The sequence below is a fragment of the Dermacentor andersoni genome, chromosome 6, assembly GCF_023375885.2.
Source record: "Dermacentor andersoni chromosome 6, qqDerAnde1_hic_scaffold, whole genome shotgun sequence".
NCBI classification, from domain to species: domain Eukaryota; kingdom Metazoa; phylum Arthropoda; class Arachnida; order Ixodida; family Ixodidae; genus Dermacentor; species Dermacentor andersoni.
In genome coordinates, this window is record NC_092819.1 from 55633081 (window position 1) to 55659070 (window position 25990).

Below are 25990 nucleotides of genomic sequence, written 5' to 3' on the forward strand. Positions count from 1 at the left end.
ATTAATCAATTAGTCATTCAATTAATTAATCAGTGAATCGAGTCAGTCAATCAGCGAATAAATCTACCAATCAGTAAATGAATGAATGATTCGATAATTAAGTCATTAATTAAATAATAATTAATTAGTTTAATGAACCATTCCGATAATAAGCAAATTAGCCAATGAATGAATGAACGAATGAATGAATGAATGAATGAATGAATGAATGAGTCAGTCAGTCGGCGAATAAATCTACCAATCAGTCAATGAATGAATGATTCGACCAACCAATCAATCACTTACACTTCGAGCTTTCCCATCTGTTCACTTCCCTCACCCTCCGCATGTTTCTTTTCTCTCGCGCATGTCGGCGCAGTCATGGAGCCCACTCTTCCTGGCCCTAGTCACACTGGCGACGCTCGCCGCAGGAGGCGGGCAGTCGCAGCAGCAGCAGCAGCAGCCAGCCCAAGTTGCCACCCCGTCCACCGACAAGGATATCGAGAGCAGGGGGTCCACGAAGTCCATCGTCACGGTGGCGCCGTCGCCATCGCCACCACCGGCGGTAATATAATCTCCGGCGGCCACACGGGGCAGGAGCCGTCGGTTTACTCCCGACGCGAGAGACCAACAAACAGCCCGTATAACTAGTCTCTGTTCAAATCTGGTCTCTAACCAGACAGCGTTAGGTGATTTGTACGACGGTTACTCGCTAGCGATGGATCAGGGGTTACATGGTTTGAAACTGCAGAGCACGCGGTTAAGGACATATTTTTTTCCCGGCCGCGGCGGTCACGTTACAACGGAGGCGGAATGCGAGCACAGTCGGGCTAGGTTTAGGTGCAAGTCAACGAAACCCGGGTTGTCAATAGTATACTGCGGCACTACATATCTCATAACCCAAACTGCAGCTCTTGAACGTCTCGTCTCGAATTACCTCCGACGCACACAACCGTCATGTTGAGGCTCTGAAGTGAAGTTTGGAGAGCTGTACGTTATGTGCATCCTGTTTGAAACTATAGGTAGTGGAACCTGCCACAAAGTCTCCTTATTCTCAATTATAGGTTCTTATAGCTTTCGCAGAGGAAGTGTCCACATCAAGTAAAATTGTTTGACCAAATATTTAGAATTCTCATTGCGATATGAGCCCATACTGCAGGAGAGGGCGAATTAACCAGAGACTATTAATAATTACGTCAGCGGCCCCTAAGCTTAAAAAGAAGGGAAATGGACAGGATAAGATTATGCGCCTACAGCAACGGTATAGTACCAAGTTATAGACTCTAACCGTTCCGCTAGGCCTCGCAGCTTCCGCTATACATAGCAATATTACAGCAATAACGCTTCAAGTTCACGTTTTGAAAGGTTACGCGTAGAAAACACGAACACAGGAGCAACCAAAACGGCAACACATATGCCTTTGAAAACGCGGAGCCGTTTACAACACGACCGTGCTTCAGGCTGTCGCTCGACAGCACTGACTTTTAACCCCTAAGCGTACTTTCAACCCCTGAGCGTACTTTCAACCCCTGAGCGTACTTTCAACCCCTAAGCGTACTTTCTACCCCTAAGCGTACTTTCAACCCCTAAGCGTACTTTCAACCCCTAAGCGTACGCTGTAATCTTACGGCTCCTTTCCTTTGCAGACCTACCAGTACGGCTACGAAGTGGGTTCCGCACCCTCGTCGATGCTGGATGCGAGCGCCAAAGAGTCGAGTGCCATCGCACTTGGACGGTATCCTGTGAAGGACAGCGTCGCAGGAAACCAGCAGGTATATGCAACTAGCTGTTAGCTTCGTCGTGCGCTTCTCTGAGTGAGTAACCGCGTATACACGAATGTGACTCGATAATGCGTAGAGCGCGCCAATTTTTTGGTGCAACGTGCAGAGTTAAAAAGTGAAAGCCGTGGAGCAGGCCGGAGTAGCGGGCACCAGAGGAGAGAGAAAGAGAGAAGGAAATAGACTATACGGACAGGGTGGCTGCAGGAGCGAGAGAAAAAACAAACAAATGGTTTGCGCAGAACAATACGTGCAATACAAACGCAACAATAAGTTTGTTTCATTGCGTACGCCGCCCAAATGAAGTGCCGATAAACAAAAGGGGTAATGGGAGGGTATTTTGTTGCCTTGGCGGCCCAGTGACTGCTGGCCCCTAGTGCATAAAGCGTCGCATTTGCTGCCACATCAGTTTGACCCAACAATTACCAAGCACGTTCATTAGGCGGCAAACCTATATCTTGTAAGCTTCCGGAAATAATTTTATTCGGGTGAATTTTTCAACTCGGTATTTTCAAATCAAGTTCTGGGGTTTTACGTGGCAAAACCGCGATGTTATTATGAGGCACGCAGTAGCGGGAAAGAGGGGGGGCGGGGGGGGTCTACGGATCAATTTTGACCAACCGGGGTTCCTTGACGTGCGCCCAGCAGTGCGCGGCGCACGGGCGTTTTTTAATTTCGCCCGCATCGAAATGCTGGCCGCCACGGCCGGGATTCGAACCCGCGCCCTCGGGCCTAGCAGCGGCACGCGAAAGCCACTACGCCGCCACGGCAGGTGACCCACCTAGTATATTAAAGTTCTTCATCTAAAGTCTAGTTGGAGTGCTAACGAGTTAAGATGGGTACGAGAACCGAGAATGAATACAAAATCTTGACTTTCAACGTCCAGTCTGAGTTGAAAGTCGTTGCTCCGAATCACGTCTTTCTTTTTTTTTTTTGCCCTTGCCTCGACTACGTGCTGCTGAATTCCTGGCGCCCAAATACGAGAAATATGAACAGTATGGCCCACTGAAATAGAGAAAACCAGCTTATTGCTGACAAAATTTGACACGAAGGCCTACCGAGTATATGTTTGTACGTATAGCTTGCTACCTGCCGCTTCATACTGTTACGTGGTAGTCTAACAGGTAGGAGACAATGCCACAGGATGGAGGCCAGAGCATATGTGATGGTTTAGGGGGTAGGGTGGTGATGGCGGTGGTGATGATGATGATGATGATGTGCCTTCAAGATATGTCACCTACTCACAGCAGGAGATGGGCCAAGAATTAGGAGGCGGGGGGGGGGGGGGGATGCTGAACTCGCTGACATGCTTAGTCCGGTGGTGACATGTATCTTCAGTCCGGTGGCGCTAACTTTGTCGTCGAGTGTAACCTAGCAATAATAGTACACCTTTCTTCCGATACAGTTGAAGTGTTCGTATTTGCCTCCGTATGATTTAGAAATTCCTCTTGACAGTGCACCTTACTATATATGTGTAGGATTACGGTTGATATTTTCTTTTCATCCAAATTATTGAAAAATGAATGTTGCTCCGGAGACGTCTTTCTCGAAACACACACGAGTATTTCGGAAGTACTTGCCTATACAAGTAACAATAAAACGAATGCAAGCAGCTTAGCATAATCACCTAATATACAAAACTACTCATACATGTTTGCAAGACTTAAGTCAATTAACGAGTGGTGTTTGTGCGTAGCAATCAAAACTTTATAATAAACCGCGGCGCCACGTGGTAAAGCTCGTCATGGACAATATTGGCACAAACGCATGTACGGGTTTTATAGCTCGTGCTTAACAGGCCAACAGTTAAGCCAAGGACAAAGGTGTACATACAAGAACCAGCCCAACGCCCTACAGCTCAATGCCCGTCCTCCCACAACCTAGCGCTTTGTGCTGTCCGTCACTCATTTGCCGTCGTTTTTAGCCTGAAAAAAATGAACCTTATTCTATACCAATGCACGCGACCACTGCACTACTGTTTAAGTGCGCATCGTATAAGAATTTTAGTAATAACATTTCTAGTGCTCACTGCACAGTCTTGTGTACCTGTTTGACCTACAAGATCACAGGAATTATTGTCTAGGCCGTGTCATCTTTATGTTACCAAAGCTCAAACTCGCAAAAGCGTGAACAGACACCCTATTATCAAGAAAGCTTTTTTTTTTTTCATAGGCAGCTTGTTTATATAAGAGAACGAAAATGTCAGACAACTGTCGCGCTGGCTGTCCATTCGGTATTCAATGTGCTGTACATAAGTCGCGCAAGTACTGACGCCATCATGCCGTGCGTGTAAGTGACGTGAACCATACCAATAAATTATTTATTGCGGCTATTGATCAACTCGCAGGTCGAAGACGTGTCGGGACCTTCTGCCTCTGCCTTCAGGGCAGGCCTAGTCTCCGATTCCGCGCTACGAGTCGAACAGGGGCGGAGCAGCCAGGTCTTCTTCGAACCCAAGACGCCGGAGAAGGAGGAGGAGTCTTCTTTAGTCACCAGCTATGAGATACCGCGCGCGTCTGCCATACCCGTACCCAAGAAGAGCGAAGAAGACACCAGCTCTGGCGCAGAGCAAGGCGGGACGGTGTTCAGCCAACCCAACAAGAACGAAAGGAGAATCGTGGTCACGTCAAAGGGATCTCTGCCCATCACACAACGCCAGCAGAAACGCGTGAGCCAAGCGCAGAAGAGCGAAACTACACAGGAAAGACCAAAGACATACCATGCGAGAACGTTCCCCAAGCCTCAAAGGACGCCCCAGTACCGGCCCACGTCGCGACCGCAGTACAAGCACAGGACAACGTCGCATCCGACACCGGCGTCTGTCGTCGATTACGAATCGAAGCAGGCGAGCACAGAGCAGTCGGCCCAGGGTGTAAGTCAGGCAAGTCAAGTTGCGCATCAGAGCCCGTCGAGCGCGAGTCTCGCGAGTCAGGAGACCTTCAAGCAGGAGCAGAGGGCCGCGGGTGGTTACGAGAAGCGACCGCAGCTGACGCAGAGGCCGAGGACGAGCAACACGTACGAAATACGGACGCCACATTCCACTCAGTACGTGAGCATCGGAGGCGACGCTGCAGAAAAAGCGGCCGCCAGGTACCAGCACTACCAAGACCAGCAACAACAGCAACAGAACCAGGAGCAGCAGCAGACGCCTCCGTCAACAGCTAGCGTCTACAACTCTTACGACTCCTCGTCGTACCAGAGCACAACACCGGTACAATCGGACCAAACGAGCAAGGACGCTGGTTACTCTACAGCCGCCCAGCAAGATACGTATGCCAACCAGGGGTACAGACCGCAAGACATCAGAAGTGTGACCGTAGGAGCATCAGCCCAGGTGTCAGACTACAGCCAAGGGACTACCACGCAAAAGAACGAGCAGGGGCAGCATGATTACCACCGTGGCACTGCTTACCCAGCACGAGTGAGCGACGCAACCCAAAGGAGCCCGACGCAACCGAGCTCGACACTGTCGTTCAAACAGGGCTATCTCTCTTCCAAAAAGGGAGGCGCAACGCAAGCGCAGCAGTCTTCTCGTGAAAACTACCACCACCAACAGCGACAGCACCTCCAGCAGCGGCAGCGGCAGCAACACCAGCACCAGCAGCAGCAGCACCAGCAGCAGCGGCAGCACCAGCAGCAGCAACAACAGCAGCAACAGCAACACCAGCAACAGCAGCACCAGCAGCAGCAGCAACACCAACAACAACAACAAACCTACCAACGAAACCCGCATAACTCCGGTTCTTACGACAGTCAAGAGGGATCTCAGCAAGCTAGAACGCCCGCGTACGACTCGCGGTACCAGACGACTCCTAAGCAACCGAGGACGCAGACAACCTTGTACAAGTACCACCGGGGAACCTACCAGCAGGATAGAACGCAGCAAGGGGACGATGGACAGGGGCCGTTTTCTCCCATAGATTACAGCCGCCAAGGTAATCACGGCCTAAACACGCAGGGTATAACGACGCCTTCGCATCGCCCTTTCGCTCCGCACCAGCAACAGCACTACGGGCAAGCTCACTCATTAGGAAAAACGACGACAAGATCTAATACCGCGTCCGGACAGCCCGAACCGCAGTACTCGAAGCCCGCCCCGCCGCCTCTTCGCAGTAGCTTCCACGCTACACCGAAGCCGGACCATCAACAAGGAGGCGGGCAGCTGCCGTTGCCTCCCCCAGAACCAACCCCACCTCCGCAGGACGCTCAGGTACTCCTGGTCGAAATCAACAACCCTCAAGCGCAGGTCTACGGGCAGCAACTCAAGGCCGTACATCGGCATCAGCAGCAACAACAGCAGCAGCAGCACAAACAACAGCAGCAGGAGCAACAACAGCAACAGCAGCAGCAACAACAACAACTGCAGCAGCAGCAACAGCAGCAGCAGAACAACTTGCTTCAGCATCACCACCTGGCTGAACTACTGGCCAGCCACCAGAAGATTCCACTGATGCAGCCACTACACTTCCTGGCAGCCGCAGGCCCGAACCAGCCGTTACGCGTTCCCATCATCGAGGTGGCATCTCCTCTTCTGGCTGCAGGTAACCTCCAGCAACAGGGACCTCACCTTCACAACCTAAGACAGGAGATCCAACGACAGCTTCAGCAGCTCAACCAACCCCACCAACAGCCGTTCTTGTTCGGTCAGCCGCAGGACGCGATCCAACAGATGCTCAAGTCGCATCAGCTGTACGTGCCGCAGAACCAGGGCATTCAGAAGGTCATCACGCAGGGGCCCGTGCCAATCGAGCTGAAGGTCGAGCCCCTGTTTGACGTGAACCACAAGGGAACGGGAGACGGCGACGGTATCAAGGACGTGCGCATACAAGCATTGAAGCCCATTCCCCTGCCTGCATCACCGGTCGGGCATGGTCCTCATGGAGGGGCGAACGACATACCCTTCGAAGTTAACATGCTCGTGGACGCGGCCAAGAAGGCGATCATGTCGGCGGGCGGTTTTCCGAAGCCAGAAGTGATCGTCGTGGATGGAAGTCAGGTGAGAGAAAAAGAGAGACAAAACGTGTTTATTGAGCAGTTTAGTATACATGGGGTGGATCCTAATTTCATATGAGATGCACTGCAGAATGCGACGCTGTGAATTCTGATCGGATAGGTATAGGTTGGCTGTCCAGTAATGTCGCTTTTTCATAGTAGACGCTCAAGTGAACTTGTTCTGTGAGAAAAAGATGGTCCTTACCCCTCTCTCAAGCTTTTACGAGTGCACAAACCACCATTTGAGCAAAAAGTAATGCCTAGTGTATTCCAATGGACGCAACAAGTGCTGCACAGCAATCTCCAGCGCTTGCGTCTAGTCGTCGTATTCATTGTGCCTTAGTGCTGAGTTCACTATACATTCCGAAACAAAGCAATAACTACTTCACTTGTCTTTGTTGACAGCCGACTGGCGCTGCGTAGTTGTCATTTCGGTTACGTTCGGTGTGCTTGCGTTGAGCGCCGTATGTTTGTCTCTCCTATCTAAAGGAAATCGAAAAACACGTTGCCTGGTACACGATTCCGCACCTAGACTGCGCTAAAAATGACGAAAACATTGAAATTTATCGCTGCTTGAAGCACCTCTTCATTTAAACTGAAACTAAGGGTAACAATTCCTTGTTGTCATGGTCAATCCCCTGGTCACTGGTGTTGCTAGTCAAATTCAGCGAGTGCCGTGTTACTGTTAAGCTCAGGACATCTGTTTGTACGTTAACTGGACAGAGGGGAACCATTCCAAGAATTCGGCCAATAACTCCATATCCGGCTATATTCTCCCCTCCCCCGCGTCTCACACAGGGCGGCCAGATGCCGGAAAACGTCCTGCGGGCCGTGCAACAGATACTGAACAACGAGCACGCCGGCCGCGGCGAGCCCGGTCGCCAGCCGAAGGGCTCGGCCTCGCACCACTCGCAGCAGAAGAGCCACGCCGAGCAGCCGTTTCCGGCCGCGGCCAGCGTCAAGCTCAACGACAAGCTGAACGTCCAGGTGGCCGGACTGCTCGTGGACAGCCACAGCCTTCAGAGCGTCTTCCCCAAGAACCTCATCCACGGCACGGGCAGCTCCAAGCTGCGCTACAACGAGCCGGTGAACGTCCACATTCCTGTGAGCGACCTCCCGCCGCGGCCGGCCGTGGATGTGCGCATCAGGGGCCCCGACGGGAAAGTTTCGCAAGTGCTTGTCCCGCTCCACGATGCGGTGAGTCGTGTTTTGCTCGGACTGTGTTTCCTTTCTGTGACGAGTTTCCTCGATCAACTCTATACATGCGGCTATAAAAAGACAAGGAACTCCCGCGGATCTTCGTTCCTGTGGTATTGGCCCCGTGTTGTCAACGGCTAAAGCTACGCAACAATTATACACCATGCTCGCTTCTTAAAGTATACGACAAGTCCCAGATATAGCGTTTCACGTACGATGGTGACGCGGAACACGTACGAGTGTCAACAGTGTAGCTTCCCGAACGCGGCGCGCTCAATACCCCGCTGGCTAAGTATAGGGCTTCTCTCTTGGTTCCGCTGGTGATGTAATTCACGATGCAAGTCCATTAAAAAAGAGATGGACGCGATACATCTTGAACGTAACCGCGTTTCCCGGAACGTCGAATGTGTTCCGGGGCAATCTATATTTCTACCTCCTGAAATTCGCGTTGACTACGTTTGTGTTCCTTCCCGTGGCAGTGCTTCTTTCGGAGCAACAATTTTGCAGAACGCGAGGAGACCACGTCAGCTGAAGGTATACAGCCCCAGTTCAGTTAGGTTGAGCACAGAATTGGACTTTTAGAGGTCCAAGTAGCGGTTGTATTTAGCGGAGCGTTGTCTTCTATTTCCGTTAATCGTGGATATAAAAGTTGATGCTGTAACCACGTGCCCCTTCAGTACAAACACTTCACGCGGTTTGTAGCCCTCCAAAGGTAAACACTTGAGGACCACGAACACAAAGAAGAACTAGGACAAAAGAAATAGCTTCTACTAACTCACTATGAAAAATGAAAGAGAGAGAAAAAAAAGCACTGACTTTAAGAGCAAGCTTGAGTTCGGGGCCAATTACAATTTTTCCATTCAAATACACGTGATACTTCCAAACGGTCACTGTGGTACAGTTTTATGAGACAACCGCAGGACCGATTTGAATGTAATTTATTGAATTTCAAACTGAAAGTAAAATTCTAGTGGTGCTAAAGCAAAATTTTGATTTACGACCTTGATTTTTTCACAGAAATTGCCAAAAAATTGGCAAGCTCCCCCCAAAAAAAAAAAAAGAAAAGCACGAAGCTTACAAGCCTTAAACACTGTACCAAAAGCAGATATCGCAGTTCTGTAAACTGCATCCGTTAGAGAATCTCAAATGAACAAATGTGATGTAATAACGTACAGTTTACGTGAAGTTGTTACAATGGTTTACGAAGGTTTCGCAATAGTCTTACTCACAAATAACTGATACACTTGACAGCTTTGTACAATACACCAATTTTGTGCGCTTTAGACGTATTATTACGCGCAGTTTACATAGTGATGACGTCAGTTTGTTTAATGCGGAGTTACTGAGTTTATACTTATTACTCGAGGTTTCAGAAACATCGCGATTTTCAATAATTTTCGTTAAAGCACTTATGACTTAAATAAAAAAATGCTCTTTCTACAGTGACTAGATTTTAACGTTTCATATTAAATGCCCTCATCAAAATCTCATGAAAAACAATGCAGTGGCTACAGAGAAAAACGATGTCTCCGTTACCATGTATTTAGATGGGAGCTCCCAAGAACGCTTCAATGGGACCCGCGTACTCAATGAGCAAGTCAGAAAGTCGGCTTCTCCTAGCATGAGAATCATTCCTAGCAGTATATCAGATACGTTTGCTGCCCTAGCTGTCGAGGCTGAGAGTCGCGTGTCATAAGCTTGGCACAGAAAGATCGCATCTGATTGCGTAGTCATGCCACAAATATGTCTCCTTAGCGCGTCCACAGGCATCCGCAATCGTCATCAAATGTACCTTGCGGAAAAGCGCACTATCAGAATTTTGCACAATGCGGATGTCAGCTTCCTTCGTATACCAGCATCACGATAAGTTACGAACGTGAGCCGAGCACTCACTCAACGTCACAGTGCAGTGCAACGCTCGGCAACACTGCTGCTGACAATTTACTTGAATAATTTTCCGCAGGATGTAACGAGAAAAGGACATAAAAAAAGCACGTGCAGCTCCGCATTGCGCAGAAACTGCGGCAGCGTCTCTGCAAAGCTTTGCCTGCTGTCCCCCAACGGTAGCTGTCCGGTACACCCGGCTTCAATTCGGCTTTTCAAAGCAGCTACAGCTTGGCTACACACGTTTCAGGGCGTAGCCAAAGCGGGTGTCAAGCAAGCTGCCGTTGTCGCAGAAGCCGAACGCTTGGAAAATGTTCTTTAGTAGACCGGCAGTCGATCGCAATGCCCATGTGACGGAGGGCGTCATGGCCCGCTAGAGCAGCAGTTTCGAAGTACCCTGCCGCTCTTATCGTTGTCGTTCGCTTCTTTCTTTCCTTTGCAGAACAAGTTGGCGGCGTTGGCCAAAGACGCCGGCGGCAGCAACAACTTCGCTGGCTCGGCATTTCCGGCGAACCTTTTCCAGGGCGTGCAGAACTTTGGTCGCGGCGGGGGCGGGCACCAGGGTCAGAAGGAGGGTCTGCTTCTTGGCGGTTCGGCCCAGCAGCCCGCGTTCGGCATCGGACCCGTCCGGTTGGGCGAGAAAGTGAGCCTCATGGACGGTGCCGGCGGGACGCTGCAGATCGCCGACTTGCCGCAGTTTGACCCTGCGGCTCTGGCGGCGGCGGCAACGGACATGATCCAGTTCAGGCCTCTTTGAGCTTTTGCGTGCCGTTGCGATCTGTAAAGCCATTTCCTTGGAGGAGCAGACGAGAGAAGCCAGGGCATAACTCACGCCACAAGCCGCAGACCATCCTGGCTAAGGAACGGATTTGCACCTCGGTCGCTGGCCAACGTTTTCAAAGTCCGTAAAGGTTCGTTGCTTACGTGACGAGGAACAGAGCTTGTTCACAAATAGGGTAGCGTGAAGCATTTTAAGAGGAAACTTTAGCTCGGGTGCTCCTATCTAAATACATGAAGAAGGAGAATTCGCTTTCCTTGACAACAACTGCACCAAATTTGGCGAGGTTTGTTGCATTTAAAAGAAAAACTCAAAATCTAGTGACTGCTGGCTTCGAATTTTCGATTTAGGTCGTCAATCTTTTATTAAAACTTGGCAAAAATTGAAAATTTTCAGGACACGAAACCATCAAGTTTACAACTCTGTAACTCAGTAATGAAAAATGATATCACAATTCTGTGAATTGCATCTAATATTACATATAAAGCGGACAAAATTGATGCGTTACACATGAATCTAAAGAAAAATTACTTGTATGGAAATACAGCTTTTGCAGAACTCTTGTACATAACGTAAGACATTCACGGAAAATAAAAAATGACACGTCGAATTTGTCCGCTTTCATTGATCTAACGGATGCCGTCTACAGAACTGTGATATCTGTTTTTGACGCAGAGCTGTTGATTTGTAAACTTCGTGCTTCTATTTCTTTTCTTTCCAAACTAGCGAATTAAAAATAATCTTTTTAGCAATATTCAAACCCTAAATCGAAATTCCGCTTCCACCAGTCACTAGAATTTAACTTTCTCTCTCAAATGCAACAAATTTCATTAAAATTGGTTCAGGGGTTATTTTAGAAAGCTTTTTGCGTTTTACATGTATTTGAATAGGCCGCGTCGGAGTTGGGCCCGAGCTAAAGCTTCCTCTTAAGCATCATAAACAGAGTAAACGGTGCCGGCACCTGACTTACTGCTGGCTTTTATTATGTGGTTCTTCAGGGGCAAAAATGGCGGTACACCACAGCATAGTTCCTAATTAACAGCCATTGGTTACTTGGTGAAACCAGCAAGCATTGCACCAAATGATCGCGTCGCGACCACTTGTTAGGTGGATGGTCTGTGGCGGCAATATATATCCTACATAGTCGCGAACCCTCAAAAGCGGACGAAATTTCACAGTCCTTGACTGCTGGGGAACATTAAGTCGAGTCACACGCAAAAGGCCAGAAATGATCGATAAATAACATTCATGTCCATGAAACTACTATCAGTGGTTAGCCTGAATCCCTTGCTAAATTTATGAGTTTTATTGTCAACAGTGTCAAATGTATTTAGTCCTAACTATAACGATGAAGCGAAATTTAAATTACGTAAACGTCAGAGAAAATCTACGTGCTATTCGTTCTCTGGCCGTCAGAAAATCTAGGAAATGCGAGCACGCGCTTTGTGTGGTTACGATAACTCACATGCGCAAACTCAGACCCTGTACAGAAGCAGAGTTGTTAACTAGTGGGTTTATCAATTCCGCTCAAGCTGTTAAAGAACATGCGCACAGCAATAAGCTGAGAATATAATAAAAGCCTCACATGTTCTGAACAAACATTTATGTCGATGTTATTGCGAAGCAATTACGAAACGGCGCTGAACGTTTTAAGTGATAGGCCCTGGTAATTTCGTCTGTTCCTCTAGAAGTGGCTTTTACAGGTCAACCTAGCTCGCATTTACTACAGGTTATAGCAAGCATTGGCTCATGGTGAGATTCGGAAAGGCGTCTCCCTGTGTTCCCGGGTAAAAGCGTGCGAACAAACTCATTTCACTTTTCCCTCCAGTTCTGGGCTTAAATGAACCGTTCACTCGGCAGCTCTAGAGGCGTACTGGCTTGAGAGACATGTATCAGCGTATAGATTGGCGTATGGATTGGCGTACAGGATTGGTCAGGCATCTTGAAGCGGGGCTCCGAAGTGTGTGAGATGGTTTGTGACGCGACCAGCGGCTGTTGGTGTTATGTTGTGCTTGAGTTGTTATCCTGTTATGTGAGCTGTATTATCACTTGAGTCGTCGTGTATAAGTCGTCGCATACCAAGTTAGTGGGTTGTCTGAGACAAATTGTGCACGTTTCTTGCGAGAAAGTAGTGAATGTTCTGATGTTTCTTCGTATAGTGGTGCGGGCGAAAGCTGTGAAGGATAGACCTTGCATTCATGCCATGTTTGATCGAATTTGTACACAGTGTTCAGAAATTTCTTTTGCAAATGGCAGCTGGGCTGCTTTTACAATTCTTTTGCGTCTTTTCACGGGATGCTTTCAATCGGTAGTCTTGAGAGGACGAGCTTGAACAGATCCCGCACTAAATTTCTTTTTTTTTTCAGTCTGTTTAGTGCCTTATAGAAAAAGAGAAGGTAGAAAAAAATGAACGCAGAACGAATACCTATTTGATGGTAACGGTGAAGTTGTACCCTATGTAGAAAGCAAAGCAACGCTGTCCACAAGGCTAGCAACATTGTAGGCATATGATCTAGACAAGCTCAAGTTGTGACTTCAGAATATTTAATGGTTCATTTGGCCTTTCCTTCAAAATTCAAAATTTATATCGTCCCGTCTGACGGTAGCAGAGGGTTCGGTTCGGGCAGAGTGCTCTCTTTTGTCATGATCGGTTGCACGAATCAAGAGGCGTTTCCTGAGTGATTCGCTTCGCATAAAAGAAGTGTTCTGATTCACCTACATAAACGAGTGGATACGAAAAGCGAGTCGCTCCCAAGCTGGAGAGACAGCATTGTAAATATCTCTTGTACATATACTTTCTTTTGTGCTCGTCCTGTGTTACTATGCGACCATTTTAGCAGTTCATAATAAAAAAAAAAAAATTCCGCTCATTCGTGTGATCAGCGATATCTTTCCGCATCCTTCGTCTTTATTATGCGAAAACGATTGTTTGTAGGCGCTGTGCGGTTCGCGCTAACAACACAGACGCATTTAGACGGCTTAAGCCTGGAACAGAAACGTTGTCAAGGTGCACATGTGAGGAAAGTTAACGCACACGCGCGACAACTTCACGGAGCGTACTTGAGGCGCGCCTTCTCACGCAACGGCATTTCTGTCAGTCCCGGCTATAATCGGGGCTGAGTGTCATACATTATATTTCTCACTTTAAGAGACGGCGCGTGAGACGCATTTGAGCCGTGACCTGCCAACGTGCGGCATTAGACTCACTGACGCAACTCCTTGAATACGTTCGAATTACGTTCTACTTGATTTTCTACGTAACTTGAGCCTCGTGTGGTTAGTGAAGCCAGTTACACTTTAAACACAATACCTTTCTTGCAGGTGCACATTTTCGGAATTTAGAAGTAATCAGCGCTATTTATTTTATGGAATGATAACAGTCGCACGAGCTTCGGTGTTGGGTTCTGTTGTGCCACGTTGCCTCTATGTTGCGAGGTTGCAAACTTGCATCTGTGCTGGTAAAATTTACAGGGATGGGGCCTGGCCTAAAGGTTCAGAACTTCCAAATTTGTGCGGACGTTACAATTATTGAAGGTAAGTAGTACTGGTTACCTTTAAGTCACGAGAACCCGCTCCTTTACGTAAAGCATATCGTGTTTAGAGTGCAGCAAATGAGTCTACGGTATTTGAAACGAAACCCCGCTGGTAGAAGCCGTTACGATGTGAATTTGCTTAGAACATTTCCGCAGTGAGGTAAGGTGTGTTCAGTTGCACCGTCGACGTGAGAGTGGGGAAATGCTTCAGCCCGAAGCGTCAAGAGGCGGGATCACTTTCGGAGAGATCGCTTTCTGCGTGAGCTGGTTGGCTTAAAACCGAGCGGAATATTACGTGCATGAGTAAAAAAAGAAAAGTTTGTGGACGGGTAGAGTTCCTCTCACTTTATTTTCACGTCTCCCTCGGGTGCATTTGACCGTGGAGTTTCCTACAAAAAAATTACTGGAGAAAGCTTTGGTGCTAGGGTCCACGGAAGCTGCAAGCACGGTGGTTCGGTGAGCATGGGAATGATGGTCAGCACGTTGTATTTGCCTAATCTTCGTCCTTCTCGCTTCAAAAGGCTTTTGTGACTTTAGAAATGGATCATTTGTAACAAAATGTGGCGTTGCAAAGTACAACTATTTGCAGTGCTTATGCATGCGCGCAGAGCCTTATCGCCTCTGGCGTTTAGAAAAGATAGGATTGCTTCAGAATTTGGGCCAATAAAGGTAGGTAAACCGCAGTAAACGATATCGCAAGAACGTCTGAAGCCACAAGCACGGAAGATTGGACAAATCCGTGTACTAGCCGTATCATTTCCATGGTATCTGAACAATCGCAGCGCCACACTTCCCTCTAGTAACTTTTGTAAGAAAATATATACATTTCACGCTTTCTTCCAAAAGGGTCGTCCAGTGCTGAGAGAGAGAGGGGGGGGGGGAGATGGAGAGGCAGGCAAGTGAACAAGACTTTGTCCAGTTTGCTACCTAAACTTTGGCGAGTGGATGGGGTGAGCAAGAGAGAAAGAAGACAGAAATTCAGATAATAAGTCAGCTCGGAACGCTTCAAGCGCAGTGGGAATCGAGAGCAGTAAATTCCTATTGCAAGAATATAAACATTAATGCCAAAATTGTTTTAATGACGCCATAGTTGCTAAACCCACATCAAAGTAAGTGTTCAACGGAAAAGTTGCTCGAATTCGCAAGTCACGAGCACGTGGATTTTTCTACGGATTGGCAGGCTTCACTGCGAGTGGACCGTTTCTCGTTTACATTGAAGACAAGTCCGAACACCTGCGTCGCTATATGTGGATTATGTTTAGAAAGAAATATACACGATGGGTAATTATATTTTATATCGCAACTATTTACGTTTACAGCCAAGTGAGATGCCCTGTAAATCACTTTCTTGGTATCACTCGGAGAATAACTTTAAGCATCACCGCACAAAAATTTTGTGATTAGAAATAGTTTCTAGAAGTTTTTCTTAAAACAAGTCGAAGGCACGCCAAAGAGGGCGATATTCATTGAAATCCACGCACTGCCTGTCATTTCCGTGCTGGCGACTCACGCAGCTGACATCACTAAATTGTAGTCGAAAAACCCCAGTGTCATGCGTCACGACACATTGAACCAACTGGAAGCAGAAAATCGGCGATGTCTGCCGTGCTACCAGAAACCGCGCTGCATGCTTCATCAGACGCAACGTGAACGTACGTAGGACCTCTTCGGGTGAACAAACAGTGATTACGGGTTGAGGGTGACCATAGATCTGTGAATGTAGACGAAGGCACTGCTAGACGAGTCCGCAAAACCGACGGCACTGTCGTGGAGAGAAAGTCGCTTTCGCGACTCTAACCTCCGCCAGCACGAAAAAGAAAGAAAGGCAAAGCGTTCGCATGAAGATTGAGGTCTGAATTCAACAGCGGCGAAAAAGTACACAAGAAATGGTCCCAGTGTGAAGCCGACGCCATAAAACCTTACCACAGCTCAGACAATAATGTTTACCACGATGAAGAAAAGTCCATGTTGTCGAAACGTGAGTTCGAGGCTGAGACTTCCCCCGATTCGCCCACTGTTAAACGTCGTGAAGACGTTTGTAAACGACTTATGTATGACTTACGAAAAGTTGTAGTTATGCTAGAGAGAGAGAGAGAGAGAATGCGTACGGCCAAAGAGCCCACGATTTCCTCTCCGACATTTATTCCGCCGGTATCTTTCCTCAGAGCCGATTTGCGTTTGGCCATTTCTCTAGAAGTCGCATACACATCACAGCAGCGAGTTAGTGACTCCTTGGGACAAGAATTGGTACTTCCGCAGGCTTCTTCTTTTCCTTTTTTTTTTCTGCAAATGTTTCCGACCAGTTTCGCAAATCAAGTGTCATGATGCCTGATAACCGAGCAAGATGAATTTGCCGGTCACCTATGAAAGGCAGTAATTCATTTCAATGCACGTCGTGCTTGTTTTCAAATTTTTTGAACGGGGGTAAGGGAGGGCGCACAGCTGCCAATATAAATCCGCTAGCAAGATTCGAGTAGTTGGTCAGCAAGCGCAAAAACATGAACTGACCTTCTTGATGTCAGTGAAGCTTAGTGCCGTTAATGCCAGAATTATCTCAGTTGTTTAAATATATGCGTTGATAAAAAATTGTACCCTGAAACATATATACTTCCGAGGCTTTGTCTGCTTCACGGCTAGAGTGGTGAAAGTTATTTTGACCCTTCTACAGCATTACTCATGCCCAAAGACATTATCAAGGGACGAGGAGGGGGGGGGTCGTAGAAATGTGTTAAACTTTCAAACTTGAAGTCAACGAAGCGGGCTTGGTAACGTGGGTTCGTGATAGACGAGCGGCATTTGTGGTAGTGTTGACATGTGCTTGGAATGCCGGGCGTGACAGGAGGCCAAACTTTCGGTGCATACTATTCGCTTCCGTCCAGCAAGCCCGCTTTCTTTTTCACGGCATGCGGGTCTCTGACGGTCTGGCAAGCAGCGGTGCTGCGCGGCCAGGACTGTTGTAACTTATGTGTAACGATCTGCTGGTACAAAATAAAGATGTGTGAGATGGTGAAAACAAGGGGACGAATCACTCGTCCGTGTGTCACTGTGCCTGCTGAATTGCGCGCGACTTACACGACTTGAAGCGGAAGATGCCCTTGACCGGTCGGTGAGTGAGCGACAGCTAGGGAGGAAACTCTTGCTCGACGACAAGCTCAGATATCATTAAACCATGTAGCTTCGTGCCACCTCGGCCATGAGCAACTTGTATCCTGGCCAGAGATTGCAACCGACAGCACTGAAACCAAGGCACCTGCAGCCAGTCATCAGCCTTGCGTACGTATGATCACATCTTCTACTTCACCGTTTCCTGTTCAGCTATGGCAGACAAATCTTCCTCAATCAATCGACTCCAGCAGATCTGTGGCGTAAAGAACAAAATGAATAGTATGTGTGTCTGCAAATTTAAACGGCTGCAGGTAAAGTATAAAAGGTAAAATCCTGCCGTTTAAGCTATATCCAACGACGAGGGTGGCTTTATGAAGAAGCGCCGTCCGTCCATGTGTTCAGATGGAGTGGCGGCTACCGTTGCTAAGATTTGGGTCAAGCTGGTGCCGGTTAATTTTGATCAAGGTTGATCGAGCCTGCAATAGTCGACGTTCGCAGGTACGTTCCAATCTATTGAAAGAGGCGCCCTCAGCCATATGGCACACCCCCTTAGCTCTGTGCTTTACCAAAACATGCTGCGCAATCACATGACCGGTTCGCTTGCTGATGAAGCGTAAGTAAGAGCCTGCGCACATTTCTGGATCAGAGCTATATTTAGTCGACTACTACTTTACCGCTTGCGTTGTTTGCCCTCTGCACCAATAAAAATGTCGCGTAATGATAATAAAACACCGAACCCCACCTTTCTCAGAACGCAGGAATACAAAGATCATGATCTATAGAGTTATTGGCACAAATGTTGTCTATGTATGGCCATATAGAGCGCCAAATCAATGGTGATTGGGCAGCTCAAAACTAATATTAATAAACAAATCATTTGCAAAATAGTGACATAAAAACGATGGTAGATTCGCCGCAAGATTCAGCGACAGGTGGCAGCACCGTCGCTGCGTTAGTGTGGGTAGATGGTTTGCGGCAAGCATTGAAATGTACGCAGCACCGCCTCGCTGTGAACGATTTGACCCGATTTTCTTGTAATGAAGAGCTCCGACTGCGGTAAATTGATCACATACGAGGTCTGTCAGAAAAGTATTCGACATTTGGTCGAATAAAAAAAATTGATATAACTGGAGTGTTCGAAACCTAATCACCCTCAAAGTAGTCTCCTTGGGACTTCACACACTTCTCCCAGCGGTGCTGTCATTGTTGGAAGCATTCCGAGGAGGCCTCTTCCGGAATGGAGTTTAGCTCAGCTGTAGTTTCAGCCATAATGTCCTCTCCTGCCTGAAATCGCGCTCCTTTCAATAGCCTCTTGATTTTGGGAAACAGCCAGAAGTCGCAGGGGGCCATATCATGAGGGTAAGAAGCCTGCTGAACTACAGGAGTCTGATTTTTCGCCCAAAAAGTCTGAATCAAGTGCGAGGAATGTGCAGGAGCATTGTCGTGATGGATGCGCCAATTTCCTGTTGACCACAACTCCGGTTTCTTGCGCCGCACAGCGTCACGTAGGCGACGGAGGACATCCCTGTAGTACTCTTTGGTGAGTGTTTGACCCTGTGGTGCGTACTCGTGGTGTACCACACCGAGGGAGTCAAAGAAAGCAGTCAGAATCACTTGGAAGTTGCTGCGCACTTGAGGGGCCTTCTTTAGTCTTGATGACGTGGAATGCTTCTACTGTGACGACTGGGATTTGGTTTCCGGGTCGTATCCGTACACCCAAGACTCGTCACCAGTGATTACGGTGATCACCAGTAATTCTTGAAATCGGCGTCACTGTTTGTGGAATCCAGCATGTCCTGTGAGACTTCAACAGGAAGTTGCTTTTGCTCCACCGTGAGCAGCTTCGGCCCGAATTTCGCCGCAACTCTCTTCATGGCCAAATTTTAGGTCGTAATGGAATGTGCATGGAATTTCTCGGATAGTCACACGACGGTCCCGCATCACCACAGCGTTCACTTCGGCAATGTCCTGGTCACTTCGGCATGTTGATGGCCGACCGGAGCGTGGCTCGCTCTCCCCCGATGTGCGGCCGTCTTTAAACCGGTTGTACCACTCCTTGATCTGTGTGCTGCTCATAGCATCGTCACCGAAAGCCGTCTGAATCTTCCGAACTGTTTCCACTTGGCTGTCGCCCAGTTTCTGGCAAAATTTGATGCAGTAGCGCTGCTCCAGTCGCTCCGCCATTTTCCTTGCAATAAAAAAACCGACGATAGCACTGCGCACTACCTCACTCAAACGCTCCGTCCCAGCGACTGACGCTATCGGCAGGCGGGGAAAAAATTCGTGCACGCGCGCTAAGGTTCAAGGTCGGCTGATGCAAGCGCGCTTGGTTCATTTACATCAGGTGTTCGCAAAAAAAAAATAATAAGGTCGGATATTTTTCTAACAGCCCTCGTATTGCCCTCCCGTGACACACTTTCACACTACATGCGCAGGACATTCTTATTTACATGAAAGAAGCGCAATTGGTCATGGAACGGGTGAAGGGCGCTCCTACCATGCAATCTATGTCTCGGCACTTCTTTAGTGCTTCTTCTGCGTATTTGGCTTGCGTTCCGCCTAGTCTTAATATTTTTGCCCAACTTAAATAATTCCGCATTCTCTGCTATCCTTGCACTGGTTGCAAAAAAAAAAAAAAAGCCTTCCCTCCAGTGCAGTGCAGGTACAGTAGGAAGGTAATGCGCACTTCCTTTCTCTCGAGAATGGCTCATACCCCCTATGGCGGATTGGCCAAGAAGCACAAAGTTTTACAAGTGTTTTTAATAAAAATATAACCAAAATAAAACAACAATAGCATGATTTCACTACTTCACGATCTTTTCTCTCTCTCTCTCTATCTCTCTTCTATCTTCTTTAACCACTGTGAAATGTAGACAGCTACTATATTTCACTTAACAAGCTGCGCCATTGTGAGCGACAGTGCGTTAGTAGGATCACCAGGTTGCTTCGAACACAGTTATATTGAACCCTGCCGCAAAGTAAAAAAAAAAAATCCGGAAGAAACCATATATCAGGATGACTGCCGACGTTAATGCGATTAGCATTGAAGCAAAGTACAGCGACACGCCGCATTGCCACCGCCGAGACGTGCCTTGTATGAGGCGTGTAGTGCAGCCGCGCTCCTCTATCGTGCTTCACTTTGCACACGTTGCGCCATCTAGCGGTGCCGCCGCAAAGTCTGCGCATGGCCCGTGTCTGGGCATGTGTGACGGGGGTTCGGTTCCTGCCAGCACTGGAAAAGCTTTAAAGGATTTTTTTTTCTTGTTTGTCATTGAAGTCCGGTATACATACCCAGTTGCGCGTACCAGCGACTCGATGTGACTTTAAATAGGTTCACTGAAGAACGGCACATATCCAGTGACGTGTACACGCTGTGGACCAAGTCGGCGTGGAAGAAAAACGGTTACATGCCAGAACACGTACCGGGAATTGCGTAAGGTATCCCAAGAATGCTAATCGCATTAATACCTGTCAATTAAGCACGAAGCTGCCCTTGTACGGTCAAGGGCCGGACAACGTTGCAAGATAATTACAATAATTTTAAGGGCTAAAATCATTCGGTTTTCTTTATTTATGCTAATAACGACCGCCGCCCTTCTTCAAGGTAACAATGTCACACTAAAGAGCGAAAGGAAATTGTATTAGCCACCTTTCAGATCAGTCTTATGACGTCTTGCGTCTGGAGACTGCCGTGTTGCACATTCTCCTCACGCAATACTATATTTTAGCTTTCCTTTTGTACCAGAGAATGAAAGCTCGAAAGCTTCACAATTTACTTGCTAAGCAAAACGTATTTTCCGTACAGCAGAATAAGAACCAAACACCTCAGGCGCAGCAAAGGCTGGTGGCGTAACCACTAAGCGACAATCACGCAATTATACTCTTAAGACCAAGTGTAGCGTGCGACATGATATCAATTTCCTTAAGATTTGTTTGCTTTTTCTGCTGCGGATGGGTCGTCACACCGCCTCATTCATGTCTCGTGGTGTCGCAAAGATTGCGGAATGACCAACAAATCGCGACAAGGCGTCAATAAAGCGCGCGGTATTCCCGTTTCGCTACCATCGCCTAATGTTTCTTTTTTTTTTAACGAGGTCAAATGTTTTCGTAGTCGAAGCACAAATCGACAATACAAATTAAAATGGTTGTGGCGAATGTAGGGTGCGGCGATCACACACCCACGCGCGAGACACGGGTAGTCGCTGATCTTACTACAGCTTCAAGCCCGAAAGCCCAAGCTGAAATGCTCCTGTACATCGTAAGAAAACGAAAAACAGCATTTACGACTGCGCTACCGCCACGAACCAGACAGACGTTAAAGCATATGCTTGCCGTGCAAGCACGTGTAAACACAAGTTTACATCTGTGTTTACACGTACGGTTGTGCTGTGTTTACACGTGCTTGCACGTGTAAACACAGCAGACGACACGCTGCGCAATCCATAATTATGGCCTCCGAGATTACACGGGCGCACATTTAAGATCTTGGGCGGCGCGACACTCTATGCCAGGTTCGGCTAGTGTACGATAGGCGGCGACTCTGCTTGATTTAGCAGCCAATAGTCCCACGTGAAAAAAAAGACTAAGGCTAATATATATCTTTATAAAAACATTCTTGGAGACAAAATGCGTATGTCTCATGGTTGAAATCACTACAATGGTGGCAAAGGATTCCCCCATTGGCCCTTGTCTCGGAAGCTGGAGAGGCCCAGTGGCGAGTTAAATGTTGCGCTGCGTCAGTCGCTGTCACATCTAAAGATGCAGGACTGGGGTTAGTCAGACGTTTAAAGGATACAATGGTGTGACAATGGGGTTGCTCAACTGGCTTGATGCAGCGTTGAACGCAGGCATACATTTCCCGGCCGCTCAGTTTGTGCGCTACCATTGCCATGGTGCACTGCAGCTTTTTTTTTTTTTTTGAGGCGCGAAGCCGGCACAACGATGCGTTTAATGCAAATCCTTACAGCGGCCTCGCTCAAAAGTAAAAATCCATCAGCGTCACGCCTTTCGTCGCGTACGAACGCACGCTTGGGTCGCTGCTGTCGATGTGAATGGAGAAATAGTGAAAGATGCACTTGAGCGGGAGGAGCTTAAGGTAGCGCGTCTGGATGACGCGACAGAAGGCTTCCATGGCGCACACCGTCTGCAACTCGTCGCAGTGCTGCGCCAGGTAGAGAAGGTTGCTGGAGGCGTGGCCCGGATGCTGCTTCAGCAGAAGCACGATCACGTCGACGAACCTGTGTTCGAGACCGCCGCGGCAAAACGACCATAGCGTCTGAAACGTCGTCACCGTCATTCGAAGGCAGAATTTAATAAAACAAAACGCTGTATTCAAGGGACTATCACCTCAGCCAGTTGAATTTCTTCTTGGGGAATACACGACGTGACGTTAAATTTTTTTGCTCATGTAACTGCTTGCTTCTATACTGATTTTTTATGAAAAAAGAAAAGACGGCTTCTACTTAACATGGGTAGCCCCCCCCCCCCCCCCCCCTGCTTTCTCTTTTCTTTAATATCACGCGTTCACAATACACTGCGCTAAATTTGGCACTCTGAACATTGGCATTCAGAGTTGGCTTCCAAACGTTGGCATACGGACGTTTGGAGCACACTCCGAACGTTGACCATGAAAAAAAGAAACTTTTTTGACTTGTTTACTAGAAGTGTTGACGTTACTTAGCCGAACAACGCTCAAGGGTAGTAAACAAGCTCGATCGCTTTCACACGTCCAATCCCCTTGCGACTCTTGTGTGCACAACTATACAGTCGGTGAACGGCAGTAAGGATATCGATCTTGTTCGCAACGTAAGGTGATATTCGCAATATGGTCGTCAGGATCGTAGTATTTTTTGTTTGCCTAGAACGTCAGATCGCCTACTCATGAAAGGGAAACTGGCAGACATTCCGTTTCTTGCGAGAGTGAGACCAACGCGTCTGTTAAAATCCCTCCGCGTAACGGCGGATTTAGGGGCAACCAGATTGCCGCATCTCAAGCACGCTATAGATCGTCGCGCAAGATTGCCGATTTCCCCGAGGTATAGTATTCCCACCTCGGTATAATCTAGAACAGGAGCACGCCCCCCCCCCCCCCTCCCTCCTGGCCCTGTATCGACCGCGACCACTCAGAAGGACCGACCTGTTTCGAACCTTGATCCGCGCCGAGAGAAGCTGGTCGAACGACGTCTTCAACACGCTCTCCACCATGGCCGTGGTCATCTTGGAGCCGTGCTTCTCCAGGACCGAGGCTAGCGCATCGGCCGACGCGACCACAACCTCGGGGCTGCTGGCGCCCAGCGCGTTGCTCAGGTTCTCCAGGCAAACCCTCAGGTTGCGCTCGTCTCCGACGACGCAGGGGTAGCGTTCGATGTACCTGATGGTCTTGAGGCGGTCCAGCGTGCTGCTGCCCGCTGCTCCGGCCGCGGCCGGCTTGGCCAGCGCCTCGTTGAGCAGCGAGCCGCTCTCTCGCTGACGTCGGCAGGCGCAGAAGCGCTGGTACCAGGGCAGGTCCGACTGCAGGATCTCGACGGGAGGCGGTACGTGACTCAGCATGGCCAGCATGGCGGCGACAGCTGGGGCGGCACAAGCCCGGCGGCTGCGCGGTGTTCGCACACACTCACAGAGGAAAGGCATGCATCTTTCACCTGGACGCCTTGTTTTTTGAGAGCCTGGGTTTTCAGTGCCGCCGCTTCTCGCGTTCAGCGAAGATCGCGCGCGCACTTGGTCGTTGCTGTTTTTTTTTTTTTTGTTAGCCACGAAATCTATGGCTCCTACCCTCTAAGGGGGAATGTACCGAGAATCGTATGGATTATTCAGTTTATTAGCCAAAAGACGACCGAGAAGACGACACTACATAAGGCGTGGGTCTGAAATAGCCTTTTCAGCACCGCAGAACCCGCCGTGGTTGCTCAGTGGCTATGGTGTTAGGCTGCTGAGCACGAGGTCGCGGGATCGAATCCCGGCCACGGCGGCCGCATTTCGATGGGGGCGAAATGCGAAAACACCCGTGTATTTAGATTTAGGTGCACGTTAAAGAACCCCAGGTGGTCCAAATTTCCGGAGTCCCCCACTACGGCGTGCCTCATAATCAGAAAGTGGTTTTGGCACGTAAAACCCCAAATTTAATTTTTTAGCACCGCAGAATTTCACGCACAGTTACATGAGAATTTCACGAGCAGTTACAGATTTTGAAAATGCTGCTGAGCAGGTGATGGCGATGATGTGATGGGGAAGGCCGTTCCGGTACTTCGCAGCTCGGCATATAAGAATGACGCTGAAAAAGTTGCCGTACGGGCACGTGGACGGGCAACTTTCTTGGCATGACCAGTGCGCCGCAATAAGCATGTAGGGGCTCGCGATAAAAAGAAGAATGGAATAGGTTGTGGAATAACTGGCTTGCAGGTGATACGACGACGAGACAAGAGAGATAAGTTGCATTGCGCATTCAGCGTTTAAACACTGATGCGAAATGAATATGAATGACGGCGATGTTGCATGGAAGTGGCAGCTGCAAGTAAGCTTTCAGGACTCATAAAAACCCAAGCGATAAAATAAATGGGGAATTGGAAAGCACAAGTCGATGTTTTGCTTGGAACCTACGGTTGATATACATTAAATGCATGGGAGTTGGATGGTGATTATGGCGACGAGCTTGGCCAAGTCTGGTGTCGCTGTCCTTGATTCACAAACACGCCGCAAGCACCATATAATTTCCTACAATGACGCGTGTTTTCACATCTCTATTTCTTTCACTCTCCCATCTCCTCCCACGTGTAGGGTAGCAAACTGGACAAGGTCTGGTTAACCTGCCTGCCTTGCCTTCCTCCTCTCTCACACTCTCTCACTCCCTACAATTGCTAGAGGGAACTCTGGCGCTGCGATCGTTGAGCCACCATGAGGATGATGGGTAATAGATGTACTTGTCTGATACTCATGCTTAGGGCTTGAGACGCTCTTGTGGATTTGTTTATTTCGCATTATCTGGGCCTAAATTGACCTAAATTTTAAAGCAATTCATACTTTTCTTTAATGCAGGAGGTAATAAGACTCGACGAGCACGCATAATCCCAGCTAATTTCAGCGGTTCCTTTTGTACGTGCGTCCGCAGCATAATGGTTTCAATTGTCGGCCTTCTGTGCTTGAGGTCCTGTGTTCGAATCCTGCCGTTGCACAATTTTAATAATGTTTACTTCATTATTTACAATGCAGTACTTTCTTAAAAATGATCACATTGCAAAGCCACGAAGCAAGTTAAAGCCATAAGGACGAAGTTCAGGCAAATCCCCGTACTACTAACCAACGTTCCCATTCTGGCTGAGCTATCCTGCTTGCAGCTTCCGTAGACATTAGCGCCACAGTTTCATCTAGTAATTGTATGAAACTCTACGGCAAGCACCAACAACTACATGACATGAGATACGCCGAGTGGGGCAATATGACATGCGAAGGTAGGCAACCTCACCGGGCTCCGACCTCGTGAAGGCGGGGCCTCGACCCCCAACTTCACCTCAACCTCACATGGTGAGGTGAAGTTCGCGAGTGCTAGAAATCCTGCCAGTGCGGTCAGCCCTGTTGTCCTCAGCCGCGTGCGCGAGTTTGAGTGCGGTCGAGGCTCCAGGACATACTATTTCTCCAGCGGCCCTATGCGCACATCTGCTCTGCCTGAACAAATTAGTCCACGGGATCTATTAGGCCTGCATCTGGTTTCAGCAGAAACAGCACAATCAGACAGGTCGCAAGAAAGGCAG

The 25990-nt window shown here is 48.4% G+C and overlaps 2 protein-coding genes across 2 annotated transcripts; one reads left to right on the forward strand and one right to left on the reverse strand.

Moving 5' to 3' along the window:
• The first annotated feature begins 976 nt into the window (after positions 1 to 976).
• LOC126523049 (uncharacterized) lies at positions 977 to 17157 on the forward strand. Its single transcript, XM_055066676.1, has 5 exons — positions 977 to 1021; positions 1626 to 1751; positions 4105 to 6753; positions 7548 to 7946; positions 10273 to 17157. Exons 1-5 carry the CDS (start codon positions 977 to 979, stop codon positions 10585 to 10587), a joined length of 3534 nt encoding a protein of 1177 aa, XP_054922651.1. The 3' UTR covers positions 10588 to 17157.
• Positions 17158 to 22178: 5021 nt separating this feature from the next.
• Positions 22179 to 24138, reverse strand: LOC126522196 (uncharacterized). The gene is made up of 2 exons (XM_050170934.2): positions 23383 to 24138; positions 22179 to 22483 (listed from the first exon to the last, which is right to left on the reverse strand). Exons 1-2 carry the CDS (start codon positions 23874 to 23876, stop codon positions 22222 to 22224), a joined length of 756 nt encoding a protein of 251 aa, XP_050026891.1. The 5' UTR covers positions 23877 to 24138; the 3' UTR covers positions 22179 to 22221.
• Positions 24139 to 25990: the final 1852 nt, after the last annotated feature.